The sequence below is a fragment of the Pholcus phalangioides genome, unplaced genomic scaffold, assembly GCF_987345545.1.
Source record: "Pholcus phalangioides strain wild (caught in Gottingen) unplaced genomic scaffold, Ppha-v1.0 ptg000013l_1, whole genome shotgun sequence".
Classification (NCBI taxonomy): domain Eukaryota; kingdom Metazoa; phylum Arthropoda; class Arachnida; order Araneae; family Pholcidae; genus Pholcus; species Pholcus phalangioides.
In genome coordinates, this window is record NW_028301606.1 from 28,934,895 (window position 1) to 28,957,036 (window position 22,142).

Consider the following 22,142-nt stretch of genomic DNA (forward strand, 5'->3'; position numbering starts at 1 on the left):
TGGGTCACTTGAGTGCTTCGTAAATGTGCCACGGCCCGTTTAAATGCTCTGGTACTGTGAGGTGGGTCATTCAAGTGATCGGTAAATGTATCATGTCCTTAAAATTTACAAAATTAGGTTTGAGGTCGCAGGCCAGATCAGATGACTCCGAGAGCCACACTTGGTTCCCCCCTCCCCCCCATATATGCCGTATACCCTTTAGTTTGCATAAGCTGAAAATCGGAAGGAAAGCCTACTCCATAGAAAAGACGGCATTTTCAGGGGGGTGGGGGGTTAGTGATTTCTGCTGTGCCGCTCAAAAAGTTAACGATTGGCTGAGGGATCAAAGAGTGATAAATTAGTTGCAACCAGACAAACTATAAAAAGCGCATAACGCTATTCACTAATCACATAGACATCATAAAAATCTACTCTGACACGCGGTGAACACTTACATATTGAATAAACTCGTTCTTCTCTCATGTAGAAAAAAATTCTAATTTCATATCTCATTAAATATTCAAATTCGGGGGTGGGGGGTGACATCTATATTTCTCCACATTCATATCCGTATTGCTACATGTCTTCTCAAAGGAGGAACATGTAGCTCATTTTACATCGAGAAGAGGACCAATAAACGTCAAGTCGGAGACGATTTCTGGTGGAAACGCTTTCATTGCAAGTATTTACGATCCGTTTTACGAGCGATAATAATGATACGACTGCATTTTATATACGCTTGGAACTAGTCTGAGGTGTTAAGATTTTTCCGAACGGTACACAAGGTATACGTATTAACGGGCCTTCTTCGATTTTGGTACATATACACTCATCCCCCCCCCCCACCCTCACTTCTTTCTGAAAGAAGAGGCTTCGGTGAGTTTTGGACGTAAATTTTCATTTTCGGAAACATAACAGCTAATTTAGTTAAAAATTAAACTTGGTTTACACGCGCAATTCGTGAGATGGCATCAAAAACTTGAGGATATTGTCGAACGTATTGTATTTTGGATATAATACAATCACCGACATTTTCTTCACTTTCTTACGTTTCTGACATGCAATGCGGTTGAAGAACAATGATTGAACGAATCTTTACGTGTGACTTACATGGAAAAATCGCGTGCAATATGCGAATAATCACCTCTTGGTTGAACTTTGTTTTTTAAAGAGTGATGAATGAACATTAAGTTAAGCAATTTTTCCAGTGACATTGTCGTGATGCGCGTAAGGTCAAAATAGACAAATCAAAATTCGTTTTTATAAAAATAGACAATAATTTTTAAATACAGAGGTACCTCGGTAAACGAAGATGATTCGTTCCGGAATCACGTTCTCTGGCGAAAGGTGATTTATCCCAAGTTTCTGTGGAAAACCGTTTAATTTGTGCGTGCGTGTTCCAAGTAATAAAGATAAGTTTTTAATACACTATTAAGTGCTATTAAAAATAATAAGTAAAAACTGACCAAAAAAGCTGAGATAAGTTTTTTTAAATTTCATAAATGAGAGTTAATCCATTTTTTTTCAAAATTGGATCCCAAACAGGAAGATGAGAAACTGAATATACAGCAAAAGTCTGTTACAACGAGTAACGGCTTGTAACGAAAATCTCGCTATTACGAGTGATTCGCAAGTGATTGTCAAAGAGCTAATGTTGAATATCCCATATATCCGCTTATAGCGCGTTATTTATGACTGAAAATCATAACACATTCACTGAAACGACGACGGGAATTCTCAAAAAGCATACATTTTCCTTCCCCCTTTCGTTAAGAGTCATACATGAAATGAAAACTGGAAAAGAGTGACATTTTTTTAAAATCACTTCGCCCTTTCCATAGGTGTTTATAAACGGGTCATGTAAGCAAATCCTCATAGATAAGACCACGTGGTGTATCTTATCTTCTTGCCATCTGTACAGGAAGTGATAAACACATAATTTTATCTGCAGGTGTGTCGGTTGGGCAGGTGGGGTACGAGATCTGGTTTTGACACCATTGTTATTTCCCTTGAGAAAAATCCTTCCTCCCCCACCCCCCCTGTCTTTTCTTGCAATCTTCCAAAACTGGACAGAGGATAAATATGTCTTAATAATTTTCTCTGATTTAAATGTTATGTGATATTGTTATAGTGCAACGAACGAATATTTCAGTTGCGGAAACATGCATTCCACAAAGTGCAAAATTCTGTTGTACAGCCAACGCATTGTGTACGCATTAACAGTTAACTCCAGCACATTTCAGCCAAAGTAGTTCAAAATAAAAGGGAAAAGACAGCAAAATTTAACACTAGTTTGTTTTTTCCCCCATTTATATGTTTCTGGGCAGGGAATGTGTCGCGGACCAATAAATATTTATTAGTACAAAAAAACTACTGCTGCTAAACCCCACATGCACCTCGTCCACATTCCTTATCGAAACTTCTAACGAATTGGTACATGTTGGAATGTACGTATTGTGAGCCTAACGTGAAGTTTGTTTCTGTGGAATGATTGTTATGTGTAGTGTCGCCATCTGCCATCCATTCTTCTGGCTACGAGTGAAGTGTAATTATTTAATAATTGCACCGTTGGGTAGGTCATGCTCTCTGTGGCGAGACTTTTAAACGGGGAGATCGACTCGCATTCATGCCTCGAAGTGCCAAGTTATCACTGTATAGCAAGTGTGCTTAACCTTCAGGAGAGTGTAGGTTCATTGGTTTTAGAAAACGTGCCGCGGGCTACTTAAGTGGTCTTTGAATGTGCCGCAGGCCACTTGACTGGAGTGTAGCTGCACCACGGATAACTTAAATGATTTGTAAATTCGGAGGGTCACTTACGAGATCTGTAAATGTGTGCCGGTTAGTTCAATTTTTACAAAATTAGATTTGAAGTCACGGGCTACATCGGATGACTCCGAGAGCCACATTTGACCCACGGGTTCACAATATATGCTGTATTTAGTGACACATTCCTCTCTCTCTCCTCAACTCTTAGGCTGCGAGAATAGTCGGATTAATTCTTCGCTCACAGCGGGAGCAAAAAAAAAAATCCCTTTTACCGACATAAACCGTGGTTTTACCGATTTTACCGTGGTTGGAGAAGCAGATACTCTTCTATTACACCTTTATATACACCCAGCTCAGAGAGTGCAAGCCAACCTGTCGGAGAAATAATAATAAAAAAAACTAGAATTATATATATATATATATATATATATATATATATAATATAATAATATATATATAATTCTAGTTGACGTGTTGACTAATGACGTGTATATGGTGCGTACACGTCATCTTAAGTATTTCATCTTAAACAGAAAACTTTTCAAATCATCACAATATGATTGAGCGGGCCACTACACTCACCATCTGTAGATGATGGGAACACTTTCAGGAAGAAACACTAATATTGCATGCCGGAAACTTCGTTTTGGGTAAACGATTTGGCATACTAACGTTATAAAAACAAGGAAGCATATGCCACAAACGAGGAAACAGAATCACAGCAGGATTTACCATCAATTTACCATACAATTTATTATCTACATTGTCATTTAAATCTCGTCATTTTATTTATTTGCTGGCGCCATTTTGTATTATCTGCTTACTACTCCTGGAGATGATTGATGACCTTAGTTGCAATATCATATATCCATTACCCGTTCCCCTCTTTCTCAGAGAAGTGTCCATTCACTTATCACGTCCGGCCCCGTAATCATATCAGAGTACATGTACGTATAGGTCATCTCTATTTCATACAATTTAAACTGATTACAATATAGCTCATTTTGTTGCTTTTGTTTTTATTTCGCGGTTCCTCAGAAATCGTTACATATTATAGATGCAACGTTAGGGTTAAAAATGAATATATGGTCGTGAATGCTAATGCGTAAAAAGAAAAGTAGGCTAGAGTCATAGAGAAGAACAAGAATGAAGGGAAAGACAGAGAGAGAGAGATATGACCTTGTTGTTTCTATTGGCAAAGTTTCAGGAAACCTCGCGGGCGCCAACTCTAGTCAAACTCCAAACACTTCAATGAAAAAAAAAAAAATTCGATTTCATATTTATGATCCACACACTTTGATTTATTTATTTATTGCAAGAGTAAAATGTTACATAAGAATTGTCACATCAAGTTTCAAACGCGTATCGTTTCCCCCACAAATGAGCCAGTTATTGAAATTGCTTCAAGGCATCTTTCAAAGACGTCAAGAGCAATTGCGAATATGAAAGTCCGATGCATAAGATTTCAATTAGATCACATTACCAGTCCACAAAATGAATGCTGATGATGCCTCAGGAAAAGTTCTTTGGTTGCAAATATGCGTATGCTGAAAAACTATTTTGACAATTCTGAGCGTAGATCAGAATGATTAACCAATAAAGTGAGGATAAAATAAATTTACCTTTTCAGTTGAAACGGTGACGAAATTCACAAACATACATGCATTATGCGTAGGTAAAGTACGTGCGTTGATAAATACATATTTTTGAAGATACCCTCAAAGATCCTGAAATGAAAAAAGTAATTATGACATTGGTTATTATGGGTGTTTTTGCATCCACGTGCAAGGAAACAAAAATGTATCGTCAAAAAAATCACATAATTTTTTTCGTTAGAGAAAATCAGATGGCTCATGTTGATGATAACGGTTAGCAGTTTTAGGAATAATTAGAGATTGATCTGCTAAACTTTTTATTTTAAAATTTAAAAAACAACTTTGCTACAATTTGCATTTAGTCCCGTATCTTCCTCGTGGTCACTCTAAGTATACATTACTGGTATAAACAGGAATAAGATATGTTGATAAGGTTCATCTATACATCAAAAAATACTCACGTAATAATTGTGCTTCATGTACAATTTCACTCATGAAGTTTATTTTACGGAACCTTGATTATGATAAAATGGCAACTCACGCGAAAAACGAAAAAAAAACAAACATGAAAACACTTTTGATATAGCGGAAAATCACTTTATTCGAGAATAGATTTTGATGAGAGAACGCAATGAATTCTATTTCCCTTTCACGGATCATATAATCATAAGATATGAGCCAACTGCCTTCATTTTCTTGCTTCTGTGTGAGCATAAAAAGCCATAATAATTCAGGAATTGCTGAGAAATAGTAGCTAATTAGCTGTAGATGCATCAGTGGCTGTTTGAAACAAATGAGCAGACCATCTTCATGTTTTCACATATGAAAATATCAGGATATATCTTATCGTGGACGACCCATTTATTTTTTTTTCAAACATATAACTTACTGAAGAAATACGCATCAATTGCATACGTTTTTCCCCTTTCCTACGTCTCAACTTGCAATTTTTCTTGAGTACTGATTTAAATGGTGGGTAATTTAGCATACACGTGTCATATAGCCTATGTCTTATAGAAACCAATGGATTCATTAAGACGGGGGAAAATGTCGTTTATGATGAGGCTACTGCAGAAATAAGACAAGCAATATAAAACCCAAAGAATAACTGCAAGACATGGAACTTTTTACAACCGTTTTTTTGTATGACATGCTAATCGAAATGGACAAATATGCTTCAATGGAAAATTTAATTTTGTTGTGGTTGATGCAGGGACGATTGAAGTGTTTTACACTTGTGGGTTGCCTAGAGCTTTGTGCAGGAGATTTTGATTTCTTAATTGATTCTGGGGTGCTAGACAACACTCACTACACTAACCCCGGGTGAGCCCTTCAATGGCTTAATTTTCCTTTATAGCAGTGCTGCTGCCACCTATCAAGTAAACACTAAACTATCTGTTACAATTTTTCAAGTAAAGTTAGTTGTTGGTTCCAAACTGGTATGCATCATAAATACGAACAAAATATGCTGTGATACATATATATCATTTGTTTTTATACTGCATACCGGTATAAATCCCCCGCGCCAGTTAACATGTTTCTATGTTTGCCGCAAGATTTCTTGATGTAAACAAAAAAAAAAAAAACCATAATAACCGGTATTTTGTAAAATTTACACCGGTATGCAGAATAGAAACTAAAATTTATAGCTTCATACCGGATGTTGTGACATCCGATTCTAGACATTGATGTAAAATCAAAAACCATTTTATTTTGATAATTATAACCGATAGTTTTGATTTTATTCAATAGGTGACAGCAGGGGTCCTAGTCTAAAGCAATTTCTCTCGTATTTATGATTTCTAAGAAGAAAAAAAATGAAATATATCAGAAAAAGTTTGGAAATTTTTCTACAATTTTTTTTTTTTTTTTTTTTCGGTTGAAAAATTGTTTCTCCCATTTATGACGGTTCGCGAAAATTTCCACTTAATTTAAGCGCTCTACAATGAGGAAAAAGGTTGAAGAACACTGAACTAAACCATACACAAGGACCAGGCCTTAAGATCTATCAGGTAGTTTTATCAATCGCCTTACGATTCGACACTATAGTGACTTCCGGAATTTTTGGTGATGTAGCTACCTCTACAGTAGGCCCGTGCCTGCCCAAGTTCAGCCCCCATACCGCAAGTCAGCTATGATTCTACTACGAGATGAATTGCAACTTGTTGACTTCTTTTCGGACGTCAGCAGCACGGAAAATTATAATTAGCGGTTTGACTAATTTTAGATTTTTAACTACTACTACTTAACCAAATCAAAAATTCCATCACGCCCCCCATCCGCTCTGTCCGCCATGGGGGATATAAGCTGGTTATCCCAAGGGGAGTAAGCTTTTTGTTGAAAAATGGTACTACTTAACGCCGCCGTACTACTTAACCGTACATGCACGTCGTACACATTCCTCTGCGGAATTTATAACGAATTGATACGTGCCGGAACGTGCGTGTACATGTTGCGAACCTAACGTGAAGTTTGTTTCTGTTTAATGCTTGCTTTAAGACGACCATAATATTCTTTATGGGCATTGTATCATGTGTGTATATTGTTTATAATTTTTGTGATTGTCTTTTTAATTGGGTTGCTGTATTTTTGAAATATATGACTTTGTTATGGGCAAAAATATATATTTGTTATGGGCATCTTTTCCTCAGCCACATTATTGGGCATTTTGCCTGTTGTGGCTTTGTATTTGTATTTGTGTAATGCTGCCATCTGCCATAAATTTTTCTAACTATGAGTGAAGTGTAATGATTAAATAATTGTACTGTTGTGTAGAGGCCTGTTTCTGTCTGTGGAGAGACTTTTAAACGGGGAGATTGGCTCAAAGTTGGGAACCACAGAATTAGATTTTTGTAACTGGTGACCTTTTTCCATTTGAATTTTTGTATTTCTTCCTGAATATCGATTTTTATACATCTATCACTTTCGATATTTTTTATGCAAATAAATCAATTGGTTTTTAAAAATTTTCTAAAGTAAGTAAATTCAGAAACAATATTTTTCTGGCATATAAAATATTGATTCGGGCATCTATTCTTTTAAGTTACATGCCCGGTCTGGCACGTAAATTTTTGGAGATTTGTCCAGCCCCTGCTACGGCACCCCTGCTCCGAGTGGGCTGTAACGAACACTTTTGGAAACGCTGCGTTATAGGAAGAGAGGTTCAAAAATTCAACACATGATTTTATCGATATTTTTTCTCAGATTTCTACCGATGGTTCTCGGAAATTTTCAGTCATTTATCCGGCTGATAGGTGTTTACTCAAAAAGCTTTTGTCTTGTTGTTTAAACGATCATTGTATCCACACGAGCATTACTTTTACTAATGATGAGCAAGCACGAAAGCATTGACCATGAATGTTACGATCTCTTCATGTAACTCTTTTGTAACATGTAAAGACACTGAAGGTCGAATATACGTGACACATACGCACGCGAACATGTATATATATATATATATATATATATATATATATATATATATATATATATATATATATATAAAAGTAAGAAGAATAAGAAATGGGCTGTTACTTAAGAGCAATATACTGTGTGCACACTGAAATCTTACGTCACACATCGGAAAATCATCTCATTTTCTGTATCTACTTACAAAAAAAAAAAACAATGGCGATGCATATTTGAGTAATGATTGTGTACAGACATTGTTATAAGAAAAGATTTTCACGCAACATCATTTGTTCCCCATAATATAAGGATTTACAGCGCGGAGATTTTGCTTGAAGGCAATAAATACAGAATGATGGAATGGTAGATTATATAGACCAATTTCTCTCAATCAAAATATTTTCTAAGGTAGATGCTAGTTTTTCAAAACTTTCCGATATGTTGAGAAATTCTCAAACGAATTCTCTGGCAGAGACTTCCTTGACATTTCGCAGCAGCGAATCTCTGCTGCGGAAATGTCAAGGAAAGTACAATGCACTCGTGCGCCTCTGAATTAGTATGCCTAGGATTAAGTCACTTCTAGTCTCGATGAAGGTTGTAACTGGACGAGGCTTGGACACTAATTGATTCCATGCCTCGACTACAACTAGACAATGGAAGAGTAAATAATCCTTTGCTCGATATAATCTCAAATGGGAAACAACGATATTTGCCCCTTTATAGTTGTTCTTCATTTTTAATAACTAGACAAAGCTTGAATTCAGTTAGAGTGCAGGTGATATATTTCTCGTCAAACACATTAGTCCTAATGTTAACGTATTTATGATGTCAGAGTTATGCGTGTTTGGTGTTTTAGTGGTGCTGCCATCTAACTTTCCACGTTATAAATGGTGAAGCAACATGGAAACAGTGGAAATAGAAAAACGAAACAAGTAGTTCGTCCAATGAGCAAGCTTGGACTTTAAAATACAAATGCACTTGATTGAGAGAGAGAGAGAGAGAGAGATTAGAGTTACAACTTAGGATAATAGATGCTTAGTCTAGGGGCAATCAAGGCAATCAAACTAAGGGTGTGCAACCGTTAGGAAAGTGCGGGCCACTTCACTGAGTTGAAAACGTATCGCGAGCCACTTAAGTGCACTGAAACTGTGCCGGATGAATATACCTCAGATGAGCTGTTCAAGCTGATGCAGCGTTTGAGGATTCTTCCTGTAAAAAACAATGACCTTCAAATGGTAGTCCACAAAAAGAAGTAGTGAAACAAAAAAGATTGTGGCACCATTCATCAGTTAAAATTGTAATTAATTTTTATAGACGATGCATTTAAAATTCCGCTCCCGCCCATCAAACATACCACTTGTTTCATCATTCTATCTATCAACTTTTTCACGTTATGGCATTTCAAAGGTAGGGGGGATCCTTTCTGAGACACCCTGTATGAAGATGGATCAAAATGGCACTTACGTAACGTCTCTCAGATCACGAATTTTACATCCGAGTTAGGATCAGCTGGAATTATTTCCATCCCACGTTTGATCAGCAAACGCATAAAAGTCAGTGGGGGGGGGGGTGTCTAACTTTGTATGTACAGCGAGAAGCATTATATTTGGATAGCGTGTCGTTACTGACTTTTGTGTAAGTCTTGGTATGTGACCTTGGTGTATTTTCTTCTCTTTTTTTTTCGAGAATTATAAATACCTCTCCGATATATCGGCTCTTTCCTTTTCCGCTGCTGAAACTGCAGCAACCGGCCACATACAGTGGTGGCCTCAAACGTAATCCATTTAAAATGGATATCATCGGGAATAATTAAATTAAAAATTGTAAATTTATATTTATGTCGTCTTTTTTTCAGATCACATTTCATTTGTTACACTGCACATCACTGAAAAAGAACTCTCACGAAACATAACAAGAAAATGGATGAGAAAAAGAAATGTCAGAATTCATCGTCAAAGACGAGCGTCGTCGTCGAGGTGCACCAGCTGACCTCTCCCGAGAAGACCGGCCACCAGCACGTCGTGACTCGTAGGGCTGTGCAATCTGAAGACAGCCTAGCGTCTTCAGTTTCCACGAATTCGAACCTTTCTGATCAGGAGAGAGGTCAATGGACAGGGAAATTGGACTTCTTGATAAGTGTCATCAATTACGCTGTCGGTCTCGGCAATGTGTGGAGGTTCCCTTATTTGTGCTACGAGAATGGCGGAGGTAAAGTATATGATTCAATATCTTATTTCTTCCTCATAATAACTGTAATTTTGTTCTAATTGCGTTAATCGCACCTGGTAAAGCAAGGTTGGTCAACTTTTCGAGGGGGGGGGGGGAGCAGTTTAGTGTGGTTTGGAAACGCGTTGCGGACCACTTAAGTGATCTTGCCATGAACTTAAATAATCTACTTTTCTTTCAAACCGAGCACAACTCAGGTCTATCACCATCTATAGACGATTTACTACCTAGTGAATTGTGGCGGAAGTGTAACTGTGTGTGTACCTAACACCGTCTGAGTGCGTATGTAGCGCTGTGTTTGATTTTTCAGTGCTGCCATCTATATTTCAGAAGTTAAGTTAGTGATGTGTTATGATTGAATTACATTTGTACTGTTTGTAGGTCTGTTGCTCTCTGTGGCGAATGTGTATTGTGGGTCACACAAATCATCTAAGAATGTACCCGGGGGGGGGGCGGTGACTAAAGAATGCGCCGGTGCTCTGTAAATGTACATCGGTGATCTGTAAGTATGCTCTGGGTGAGAATGGAGGGTCACTTAAGAGTGCTCTACTTTACCTCACACTAACTCCGGTCATATATCGCCATTCGGCAATTTCCAACCAGTGGAGTTGGGTGGGAAATGAAGGCGCCATCTATCGGTGGTCACCCCACAACTTATCTCTGATATTCTTGTTCAGATTCGAACCCCTGGACTTGACGGTAACTTTCATAGTGGAAGACGAGCATCTTATCACAGCGCCACTCGGGCGCTCACTTAACCCTCTAAGTGGCAATGACGAGATATCTCGTCTCCATAAAAGCCTCTTATTTTAGCATTGACAAGCCCAGATATTTTGTATAAAAATGATTTCTCAATGGAAAACGTTTCCGTATACCCCTTAGTTTGCACCTGCTGAAAATCGGAAGAAACCCTACTTGACTAAAAAAAGATATGGCATTTTTTGAAAGGGGGGTTTAGTGATTTCTAATTGCCGCTTAAAGGGTTAAGTGATCTGGAATTATGTTAGGCCACTCAAATGATGTGGAACCGCACCGCGGGTTACTTAAATGACCTGGAAATGCGCCAGTTAGTGCATTTTCAAACGAGACTAAATTTGAGGTTGAGGGCCACATTTGGCCAGCGGGTCATGGGTTGGGCATGTATGCTTTAGAGAGACTGTACTTAATATTCAAACTTTTTTGAACGAGAATGAAAATGCTTGGAGTTTGATCTTGAATACTATACATGTGACTTCCTGGGTCTAATGCATTCCGTCTCTCTAAAAGAATGGCTTCGAATACGAAATGCAGTTTCACACGCGAACTTGGAACGTTTTCAGGAATCAGCAGCGCACGTGGATACGATTTACTTTGCGAGAGACTATTGGGCTCTGCCAAGTTTTGTTCCCGAAGGACAAAGATACACAGCTCCGTGACACGTGGGGGGTTCAGCGAGTTCCAACACGAACAAATTAAATAAAGCGGTGTGACAAGCGAGGTTGTACTTGAGAATGTGGCCATGCTGCTGGAATGTTAGTTACTATGCCTCTTGATTCGAGGGCGGCTTCCAAAAGACACGTCTCGCATGTTTTCTTCCATTTAATTAAATTTTTAATTTTTTTAAATTTCATATAATACACTAAGCCAAGAGCTTTCAACGAATGGCACGCGGGCCACGCGTGGCCCTCGAATCATTTTTTGCAATGGCTCCGCCGATGCTTAAACATAGGTACAGAATTTATAGAAATGCTGAAACAAAAACCGAAGTAAAAAAATGCGTATTCTAGAATTAGTGAAAGAATAATTTTCAAAATTGCGATCACAGAAATAATGAGAGAAATAATTTCATAATTAATGAGAAATAATTTCATAATTAATGAGATATAATTTCAGAATTTTTTAGAAATAATTTCATAATTTTTTAGCAATAATTTTATAATTTTTTAGAAATAATTTTATAATTAATGAGAAATAATTTCTGAATTATTGAAAGAAATAATTTCTGAATTATTGAAAGAAATAATTTCTGAATTAATGAGAAATAATTTCTGAATTATTGAAAGAAATAATTTCATAATTAATGAGAAATAATTTCATAATTTTTTAGAAATAATTTCATAATTTCTAGAAATAATTTCATAATTAATGAGAAATAATTTCATAATTATTGAAAGAAATAATTTCATAATTATTGAGAGAAATAATTTTATAATCGGTGGAATAAATTGTATTTCACAATTCATAAAAACTCATAATTAATGAAAAAAATTTCCAAAAATATTTTTCGAATTGATGGAAATTCATATTCATATATACATAAATATTTCAGGGTTACTGAAAATTCATATTGATCAAAAAACAATTTCAGAGAGTTGACGAAAATTCATATTTATTTAAAAAATTATTTCTGGAAATAATGATAATTCGTGTTCGACGAAAAAATAATTTAAGAAGTTTTATAAAAATTCACATTGAAAAAATATATAATCGCACAATAAATAAAATTCTCCAGTAATAATAATATAGAACCCCCTCCCGGTTTGACTCTTTGCCTAGGACCCCCAGTGGTCCCACTCGTTATGATGGGAATTCTTAACCTACGGGTCGTGACCTAAACTTGGGTAGCAGGGACTTCCGAAATGGGTCGCTCAAATCCACTTACAGCCAGGGACTCTTGAGCTATGGTTCGCGACTCAAACTTGATTCGCATGGGCTTCCTAGATGAGTCGTACAAACCCACTCACAGTCCTCATAAGCCCCGTTAATATGTGCAATAAAACATCCCGAGAGGTTCCCAGTAACGGGGATTTTTGCTACAAACCATTCACACGACGTTTAGTTTATGCCGGTAATCCCCCCTCTTCTTTCCGGAAGTCGTCACTGGTTACGTGGATTGAACGGAAGTAGTTGATTCAAGATGGCTGTGACGAAGGAGCTTAAGCCGGGTTTTCCTAGGAGTAGAATTTCTGCGCCGTGTGCAGCGTGAAAACGCTGATTGATTAAAAACCAGAAATTCAGATTTTTTGACCAATCAGCGTTTTAACGCTGCGTGAACTGTAGAAACCTGCTCCTAGGAAAACCTGGCTTTACAGTAGTTTTCGCGGCGTAAAGGATTATGGGAGAGAAGGTCGGTGTCGACCACCAATCCACCCCAAGAAAGATGGGTTTTTTTTTTTTTTTTTTGAGATGAGCTTCTCTTCCACCTTTTTTTCCCCACGAGGGGAAAAAAAGTTGTCATGCCGGTAATTATCACCAAAGCGACCCCCCAATCTTTCACATGTGAACGGGGCTTTATAAATGCACTTATTGCGTCACTGGCTGTACCAATTTCGAGAAATGAACGATATTATGCGTCGCAAAGATGATCTTGTTGTTGATTTTGGGTCATGGCTGAAAAAGGTCAAGAACTTCTACGTTAAGACGTCACGGTGTGAATCTAGATACAGCAGTATGACTTGCTGGCCCTCGGGCTTCATGGAAATTTCTTTTTTGCCGTGCATTATCCGGATAGGTTGAAACCCCCTGTACTAAATAGTTAATGTAATTTGCATTAGAAATTTCCTCCTGACTTCATGAGGAAAATATAATTTCACTAATCATTCTTAGAGCAATTTTCATTTCTGGATGTCCAGTTTATTAATTATAAATTGTATTTCATTTTTCTCCACAGGAGCCTTTCTGTTCCCTTACTTGGTATGCCTAGCGCTATTGGCAGCTCCTTCCTTCGTGATGGAAGTATCCATCGGACAATATCTGAGTCAAGGTGGCATCGGGGTATGGAAGTTAGTGCCGATTTTCAAAGGTAATTTTGCTGTTCGGAATAATTGCAGAAAAATTTGATTGAACTTTCCGTGTGTCCTCTTCTTTTTTTTGTGAACCCTCTACTTTAAAAGATTTGCATTTGAAATTATTATGCGTTTATGTTTTCCTGTTTTTTTTCTCCAGGGATCGGATTCGCATCGATGACAATAGTAGCGATGTACAACATATACTTCATAATAATCGTCTCATGGGTCAGTTTCTATTTCGTTTCGTCCTTCACGGGTCACTTGCCCTGGCAGAGGTGCGATGGGTTCTGGAACAGCGAATCGTGTCGCGGTATCCAGACCAACGCCGACAACAACTCGGTCCACATAAATCAAACCGTCGGCCATACCAGAGACACTTCGTCTGTTGTGGAGTTCTGGGAGTAAGTTGAGAAGTTCTCAGATCATTAGGTTTCTGTTATCATACCTTTGAAAGAAAAGATCTCGAGACTTCGAATCGGATTCCTGATAACTGCCCAATATGTCCAAGGAAACATCTAAATGAAACTTTTCATGACAGTTTCATCTAGATGTTTCTATTAAGTGGTTTTTGTAGAAACAAACATCAAAGTAAAAAATCGAGTCTTATGATTTTCCGATACATTATGCTATTTCAGAAACTGGTTAAGGGAAAACCTTGAGGTCTCAACTACCAATCTAATTGAAATCCAAAAAAGTTGAAAATAATTTCAAGTTCTCATTGTGAGGAATCCGATTTTATCTTTAGATTTTTCCTTCGACTCATCACATTTCATTCATGAGTTCATGCATAACCGTTTCTCATATCCATGCTGAACTATATACCATAAGCATGAATTGCCAATCTGATTTATTAGACTGGTAGGATCTCTTGTCAATAATTTATGTTTAAATATTAGCATGTTGATATCGATGTGACTTGGGGAAAAAAATCTAATTTCTTACGTGAATACTTCTTCGAGCACCAGTCGGAAAATCTTCCGCGGAGAGCTGGCAGACCTTCAACACGATACTTACAATAGCACGAAAATTCAGGCATCTGCCATTTCCACTTCAAGTATGGAGGACATGTGGAACAAGAACAAACATAAATCTGACAACATAAATACGTTATGGCCACGCATACACACACACTTTCCGGCATGTGCCAATTCGTTAGAAATTCCCAAGAGGAATGTTCACGAGGTGCATGTATGGTTAAGTAGTAATAGTCGAAAATTCTACAATTAAACGAAATCAAGTCTGACATCGTAGAAAATGACAAGTATGACAAGACCAATCTGCATGTAACAAGTGTTAAACAATAGCTCACACAATGACATTTTTGTGCCGATAGTAAGAAAATAATATTGCTGAAGACAATATTTTTGCTAAAAAATCTTCGTCAATAAGTAAAAGCAGAAACTTACAAAATTGAGATGTTTAAAGATTGACTTATGGACATAAATTCAACAATGCATAGGTTGACCATATCTTATCTAGAAAAAAACAGGAAATAAAGATCCTAAACGAAGGAAATTGCCAGTTTTTGCTACAAATTCACCAAACGTTGAGAAAAAGTTGCCAGTTTTTGCTAAAATTTAAAAAAAAAAGCCAGTGGGTGTTAGAAATGGGGCGTCTGCAAATTGCAGTGCATTAAAATATACTTGACGAAAAAAAAAAGTTTAACGTGACAAGTATGTGAGAGGAATATTTTTATTCATACTCCCCGTAATTACCATTAATGATATTTATAAATAATGAAAACTATCTTCATTTTTGGTGTTAGTTAAGATTACAAATTCAAGTAAGGTTCATTTAAAATACGGGAGATAACGGGACATTTTTATTTAAAAAATAATAATATAATAATGTCCCTTAGAATACTAGTCATATGATCACATTCAACGTGATACAAAGAGAGTTGGACTTTCAGGAGTAAAGAAAAAAGGCATTAGAAACAAAAGTTTCACAATGTCGTGTGTGTCACAATGTCTAATATGACATAAGCGACACACAGTAGATCCTCTATAATCAGACGTGAACGGGACCGAAAACCAACGAATTATTGAAAACTTGGGGTTATCCAAAAATGCAGAAGAAATCGGATTTTAAGGGAATGGGGGTGGGGGGGCAGACTTATGTATTCTTACTTACTCTTTTTACTCTCACCTATTTTGTGCTTAATTTGATGGCTTAGCTTAGTGATTCTCAAACACACCCATATTCACCCACAAGCCATATCATCGCTTATATCCGTGTCTCCCTAGAATAGTCTAGAAAAGAATTACTCAAAAGCACTGAATAGGCTGGAATCACTACACCAGGGATCTTCAATTTCATTACAACGACTGGTAGGATAAGTCTCAAATGTTTTCTTAGATCGACTGTTATATATGTTTTCGATATAAGGGTTCCTTATATCGAGCGTCAACTGTAAAATTAAACTCCCATTCATTCAATACTTTACACCCGAGATAAAAAGACGTATTCACGTTAATCAGAATCAAAACTATCCTCTCTCTCTCTCTCTCTCTTAACCGAGATGAAAATGAATAAAATATATCCACCCCGAAATCTATATTCAATTCAAAAAAAAATTCGCCTTTCTTTTTTCAATTTCCTTCTAATTTCTTATGCAAATTCTGGCATAACTGAAGTTTTTTGAGTTTTTGGTGCATGACATGACTGAAATGTTTGATTGGCGTGGATGCATGTTTAATGTTGGATACTATTTTTTAAATCCAAAAATATGAAAGAAAAGATATGTAAAATATTGAATTTAAGTTGTGAATTTATATGAAAGGATGACGTCACTCTCCGCTACCGTACGAAGATTTTTAACAACTGGCTGTTGCGAAGATTCATAGTTTTTGCAAAGAGAGAAAACTCAACTGCCTTTTTGCGGGGAATCGAACCAGCACCTACAGATAGAAGGCCTCTGCACTGTTTTCCATAAATGTCATTCAGACTACCCAGCAAAAAAAGTTTGCCACATTTTTAAACACCGCATTCTATTTCGTTTCTTCTTGTTTTGGCGTAGATCTTCCTGATTGGCTCACAAATACCGCATAGTGATTGGATGTGGGGCATAGAAATCGCAAATTCTGAGCCCGATTATTTCTTCGCAGGGAATTTTTTTTCCCCTGAATATTCTGAGGGAAAATCGACTACTTACTGACGTCACAAGCGGACTGCGGAGGCCTTCTATCTCTAGGAGGTGCTGATCGAACCCACGTCCTTTCACTTTCCGGATGAACGTACTAGACTACTAAGGAAACTAATCTCTGAATCTGTCCTTGGAGCTCATGTACACTGAAAGGGACCGTACATATAGTATAGAACCGAGCACGCCCAGGCTCTGTCGCTTTTGCGATGTAAGCTCATTGATCGTGAGATCGTGGGAGTGCCGGAAAAAACTCAAACCGGCCGGGAAAGCACACCCGGTTCGGACCAACATCCCACCAATCCCCCAAGCAGCACAACCACACCCCCACCCCCAATCCCAGGGCACATTACCGCTCGACAAAGCCAGGACAGCATCGCGGGCGTGACCCCCCCCCCCCCTCAGTCCCGACACCCGCGACAAGGCCCCGCCGGGGTGGTCCACAGCGCCCCAACACGCCCCGCGAAGGGAGACCACCGCGGACACGAGAGAGAACCCACCACAGGACGGGGACACCACCCCCATCAAGAAAAACACGGAACGCCTCTCGACAACGGCCCCAACCGACGCGCCACCCCCGACCACGTACGAAGCCACCCGACCCGCCGACACCCATTCCCGCCCTCCCTGCCACCCCCGAACGGTCCGCCCCCACCCCGCGTATATATAACCGTACATATAAGTCACCATCTGGCGTCAGCAGTTGTGAGCTTGGCCTGAGTCAGGTCCGGCTGTCCATGTACGGTCCCTTTCAGTGTACACGAGCTCCAAGGAAAGATTGAGAGATTCGTTGCTTTTGTAGTCAAGTGGTCCAGGTCGTTCACCCGGAAAGTGAAGGGACGTGGATTCGATTCCCCCGCAAAGAAAGTTGAATTTTTTTTCTCTTTCCAAAAAATTCATCTTTGCACCACAGCCAGTTGTTAAAAACCTTCGTGAATTTATATGTCACGAATTTTCATTCAAATGACAATTGTCCGTGCACTTTTTTTGAAATTTTCAATGTAATAAGCTCTCTTAATTCTGTATAAATTAGTTTATACAGAATTAAGAGAGTTATGTGTGTGCTGTATATTTATATAAATTATTGTATGCGTAATATGTTTTCCGGGTTTTATGTTATGCCAATGTTTATATTTTTTCAGAGCCAAGTGCTGCTACTACTAATAAAATGACCAAAGTCCTTCTTCTATCAAACTTTCTGTGAATGTAAATAAAGGCTGAAGACGAAACACTCGCGCGGATGGAAGTCATATACATAATTATGCCACTGCAGCTGTCACATTGCAGTAATGACTTCGCTATTGATATACAAAATAACACGACCTATGCAGAACAAAAAAAAAAAAAATTGATTAAATTTTTATGTGGTTATTATGGAAAAAGAAAATTCCAACTACTGTATTTTATGGCGTGATAATAACACAAAGAGAATCGGCTAAAATACTAAGAATTCTTAAAATGAATCAGGCAAGATTTATTTTAGAAAACAAGATTTATATAGCATCTTAAAATAAGAATATCTAACTCAGTGTTTCCCAAATTGGGCGATATCGCCCCCAAGGGGTGATAGAATGATCCGAGGGGTGGCAGTAGAAGCTATATATATTTTATAGGGTTGTCTTATAAGATGTCTTAAATTTGGAGAAGGGGGGTTATAGGAAGAAAATTTCTGTAGAAGTGGGGGGGGGGGCTATGAAAAGAAATTGGGAAACTCTGATCTATGATCTAACTAATATTATCAGCTCTATACTTTTCTTTTGATGCTGATTTCATTTATAAATATAAGTGTTTGTCACGTGTCTCACTGCTTTGAATTCAGTTTTATATGAAAAAAAATTATACGGGATGAATATAAACTTTGACTGTATATATACAGGGTAGTCCCAAGTTCTTAGACAAATTTCAATTGTAGATCAGGCCCGCAAAAGTAAGCCATCTTTATGACCCAGCATTTTCTGATGCATTTGCCAATCCAATAATCGACGGTACGAGCCGTGTACATTACTGTTTAGAAAAATGTTTTCTAGAGTAAACAATTGTAATTAATGTTCTGAAATATGATTGCGAACTGTGTGGTTGCGTCCAATAATATCCATGTTGTGCTTCTGATTTGCATTCTCTTGTTTAATATCACACTTCGTTTTTACTCCTTCATGTACAGGCTTTTGGCAACAAGTGATGTGTATTTCAAGATATAAAATTTGAAAAACTGGTTTCCTTACCTCGTTCGCATGTTAGAAATAGAAGGGTGTAGGGGAAGAAGATTTTTCAGTAGAATTCTCGTTCGTGATCCACATCCTTCCCACACCCCCCCCCCCCCCCCATTATGTGTTCTTTTTCTTTCTCTAGGTAGCTCTATGTATGATGTAAAAGAAAGAAGCGTTGTATGGGGGGGGGACATTAAACAGGAACACAGAAAGAACGGAAAAGAAAAGAAATAATTTTCGTTCATAGGGTTACAATGATGCGATGATGAGGAAAGACGTAAAGAAAACAAGGGATAGCTGGAATGCATTTCTTCCATTTGCGTTGAGCCGAGATAGATCGTCCCTGATCGTTAAAGGGTTAATGTTTTTGTCCCCATCTGTTGTGGCGTTTGGATCTACATTCTCCTTATAGTAAAAATGGCTTATTTTTGTATTCTTAACCTGCCTGAACGTTTGTCTAAGATCTTTTGACCACTCTGTATATAAATTTTTGTGCTTTTTTTTTTTTACATATGAGGCAGTGAATTCTTAAACAAAGTTTTATACAAATTGCACAAATATCCCTAGAATTTGACAATTACTAAAAATTGGAATAAGTGGTACTAAAAGAAAGAACTGTTTCCATTTAATTTTAATTACACAATAAATTATGTTTTTCTGCATTAAAGTTATTAAAACCTACCCTGCCGTTTAGTTATACTAACAGCTTATCAATTACATTGCATGTGTTGGAATGTTTTCTCCCCTTTTCTCTTTTCACGATATAACTACTCTTTTTCTTGACTAACATTATGAGTTCTGAATGAGAATATAAAAATTAGCAATAATTTTTAGACTGCTCGTGATAGTTGTAGCTTCAATTCATCAAAATTCCGAAACTAACCCTGGCTTTTTTTAGAATCTGCTAGTTTAGCGTGTGACTAAAGTTTCATCTACAGCCTTTCTTTGCATATTGAATGTGCCTCATGCGCATGATTTTCATGGATGTAACTCGATCTTTAGCCTCTTACATTTCATTTTCCCCAGAATGAAATTTTCCCGCTCAGTAGTAATTTATGATTTAACTATCAGTCATTAGACCTTATAAGACTGACAACCCCTCACAACTGATCAACATTCACAACAATTTAAATAAGTTTCTGATTGACCCATCATTATTTATTTAAACAAAATAAATAATAATATTTCAGAATATTTCATATTTAAATATTTTAATTAAAATCTTGAACAATAAAATATGACTTTATATTGATACATTATTTATTCACGAATTCAATTTTTACTCCAATTTCATTATTTCCATATTTATATTGAAACTTTTGATTCATTCGTGAATTTATAAATGTGTATGGGATATTTAAAAAAACAACAACATATATCCGGATTATTAATTACAATGATCCGACGCAATTATAGGAAGAGAGTGCTTGATATAACGCCTGGAATAGAAGATCTCGGTATTGTCCGCTGGGAATTGGCATTGTACCTCCTGGCTGCTTGGCTTCTGGTGTATTTCGTCATCTGGAGAGGTCTTCATCAAAGTCGGAAGGTGAGTTCACCGATGATACTGCTGTTCGCAATGAGAATTCCCAAGAATTTTCATTAATAACCGAAATTTACGCAGAAAATTAACGAAATCATAACTTTTTATTCCCCATATTCAGATCATTTGGTTCACGGCCATGTTTCCATACGTGATCATGACGGTTCTACTGATTCGTGGGATTACTCTGGATGGCGCTCTTGACGGAATATTATTCTTTGTCACACCGGATTGGGTGAAGCTTACTGAACCTAAAGTAATTATTCAGCAGTATAACGCTTACATTTTTTTGTTTGCGGTTTTACTATTGTTCAGAGATTTCTATGTGCATCATCGCTTTAAATTCGTTACTTGATTCATAAACTTCCATGCACTCCATTCACAGTCGGTTTGTATCACCATTCATCGATAAAAAAAACTGGTTTTCACGTATAAAAATTATATCACGGGAAAGATTGCCTCCGACCATGCATGGCCTTCATCACATAAAGAGAGGGTCCATTCTTTAGTAGGGAGAAGTGGAAGAAAAAAACACACCAGAGCAGCCCTGGAGAATGTTTATTTCCTTCCCCCCCCCCCATTTCTCCCACCTGAAGAATGAACCCTCGTGAAGGCCATGCAAGGTCAGAGGCCATCTTTCCGTGGTCACACTCTATCAATGGTACTTTGGTGATATACCGACTTGGGTGACATTTGGCCAAGAAAACGGACGAAACCAATGGATAGCATATTTGAGCTAATAATGGAACCATACATATAATGTTATTGGAAATTTTTCGAATTAGTTGAACCAGTTGAATGGGGACCTTCAAGTATTTTTCTTTAAATCATTTGACGCAAAGTGACCATTAGATGAAGCGGATTATTCACCTTTAAGTGATGAGCGACTAACTTTTTTGTGTTTTATTCCGCTCTTTCGGTAAGGGACGACTTATTCCGCTCTTGGTGATAAGGAACAAAGAATATATTTGTGGATTATTCCACTCTGTGGTGATATAAATTTGCAGATTATTTTGCTCTTCACGATTAGCGGCAATAAAAATTTGCGGACTCTTCCTCTTGTGGTTGCAAATATTATAAACATTTCCACTAATTATCTACATGTTTCGACCCTCCCCTTAATCATCGAGAATTAATTTTTCTTAAATATAATAATTTTGTAAAATCATTCAAATTATGTGGCACCCATCCAATTCCTAGTTTCCCACGTGGAAATGGGGTCGTCTGTATAAGTAGCCAACAGTGATTTATGAATTTCATGCGGTTAATTTTTTTACATTGTATGCATATTATAATGATGTCTTTATGTGAGAAATAAAAATTTCCACTCATTTTCCTTTCAAAGGTATGGGTTGCAGCAGGAACTCAAGTCTTTTTTACGTTCGGAATTGGTTTCGGATCCATTGTGAATCTCGGAAGTTATAACAAATTCCACCACAATTTTTACAGGTCAGTGATTTTAAACTGAAGGATGTTCTCATGAAACGAAACGGAAAAAATTTAAATAAA

The 22,142-nt window shown here is 37.4% G+C and overlaps 1 protein-coding gene across 1 annotated transcript in view; it reads left to right on the forward strand.

The window, feature by feature from the left end:
- LOC149078931 (sodium- and chloride-dependent GABA transporter 1-like) overlaps positions 1–22,142 on the forward strand; it is a 54,883-nt gene that overhangs the window by 29,885 nt on the left and 2,856 nt on the right. The window contains exons 2-7 of the mRNA XM_089241151.1: positions 9,604–9,956; positions 13,624–13,755; positions 13,899–14,142; positions 20,507–20,639; positions 20,755–20,889; positions 21,979–22,082. Of these exons, the coding sequence (XP_089097277.1) occupies positions 9,668–9,956; positions 13,624–13,755; positions 13,899–14,142; positions 20,507–20,639; positions 20,755–20,889; positions 21,979–22,082 (1,037 nt within the window). The 5' untranslated portion in view covers positions 9,604–9,667. The remainder of the gene's footprint in view (positions 1–9,603; positions 9,957–13,623; positions 13,756–13,898; positions 14,143–20,506; positions 20,640–20,754; positions 20,890–21,978; positions 22,083–22,142) is intronic.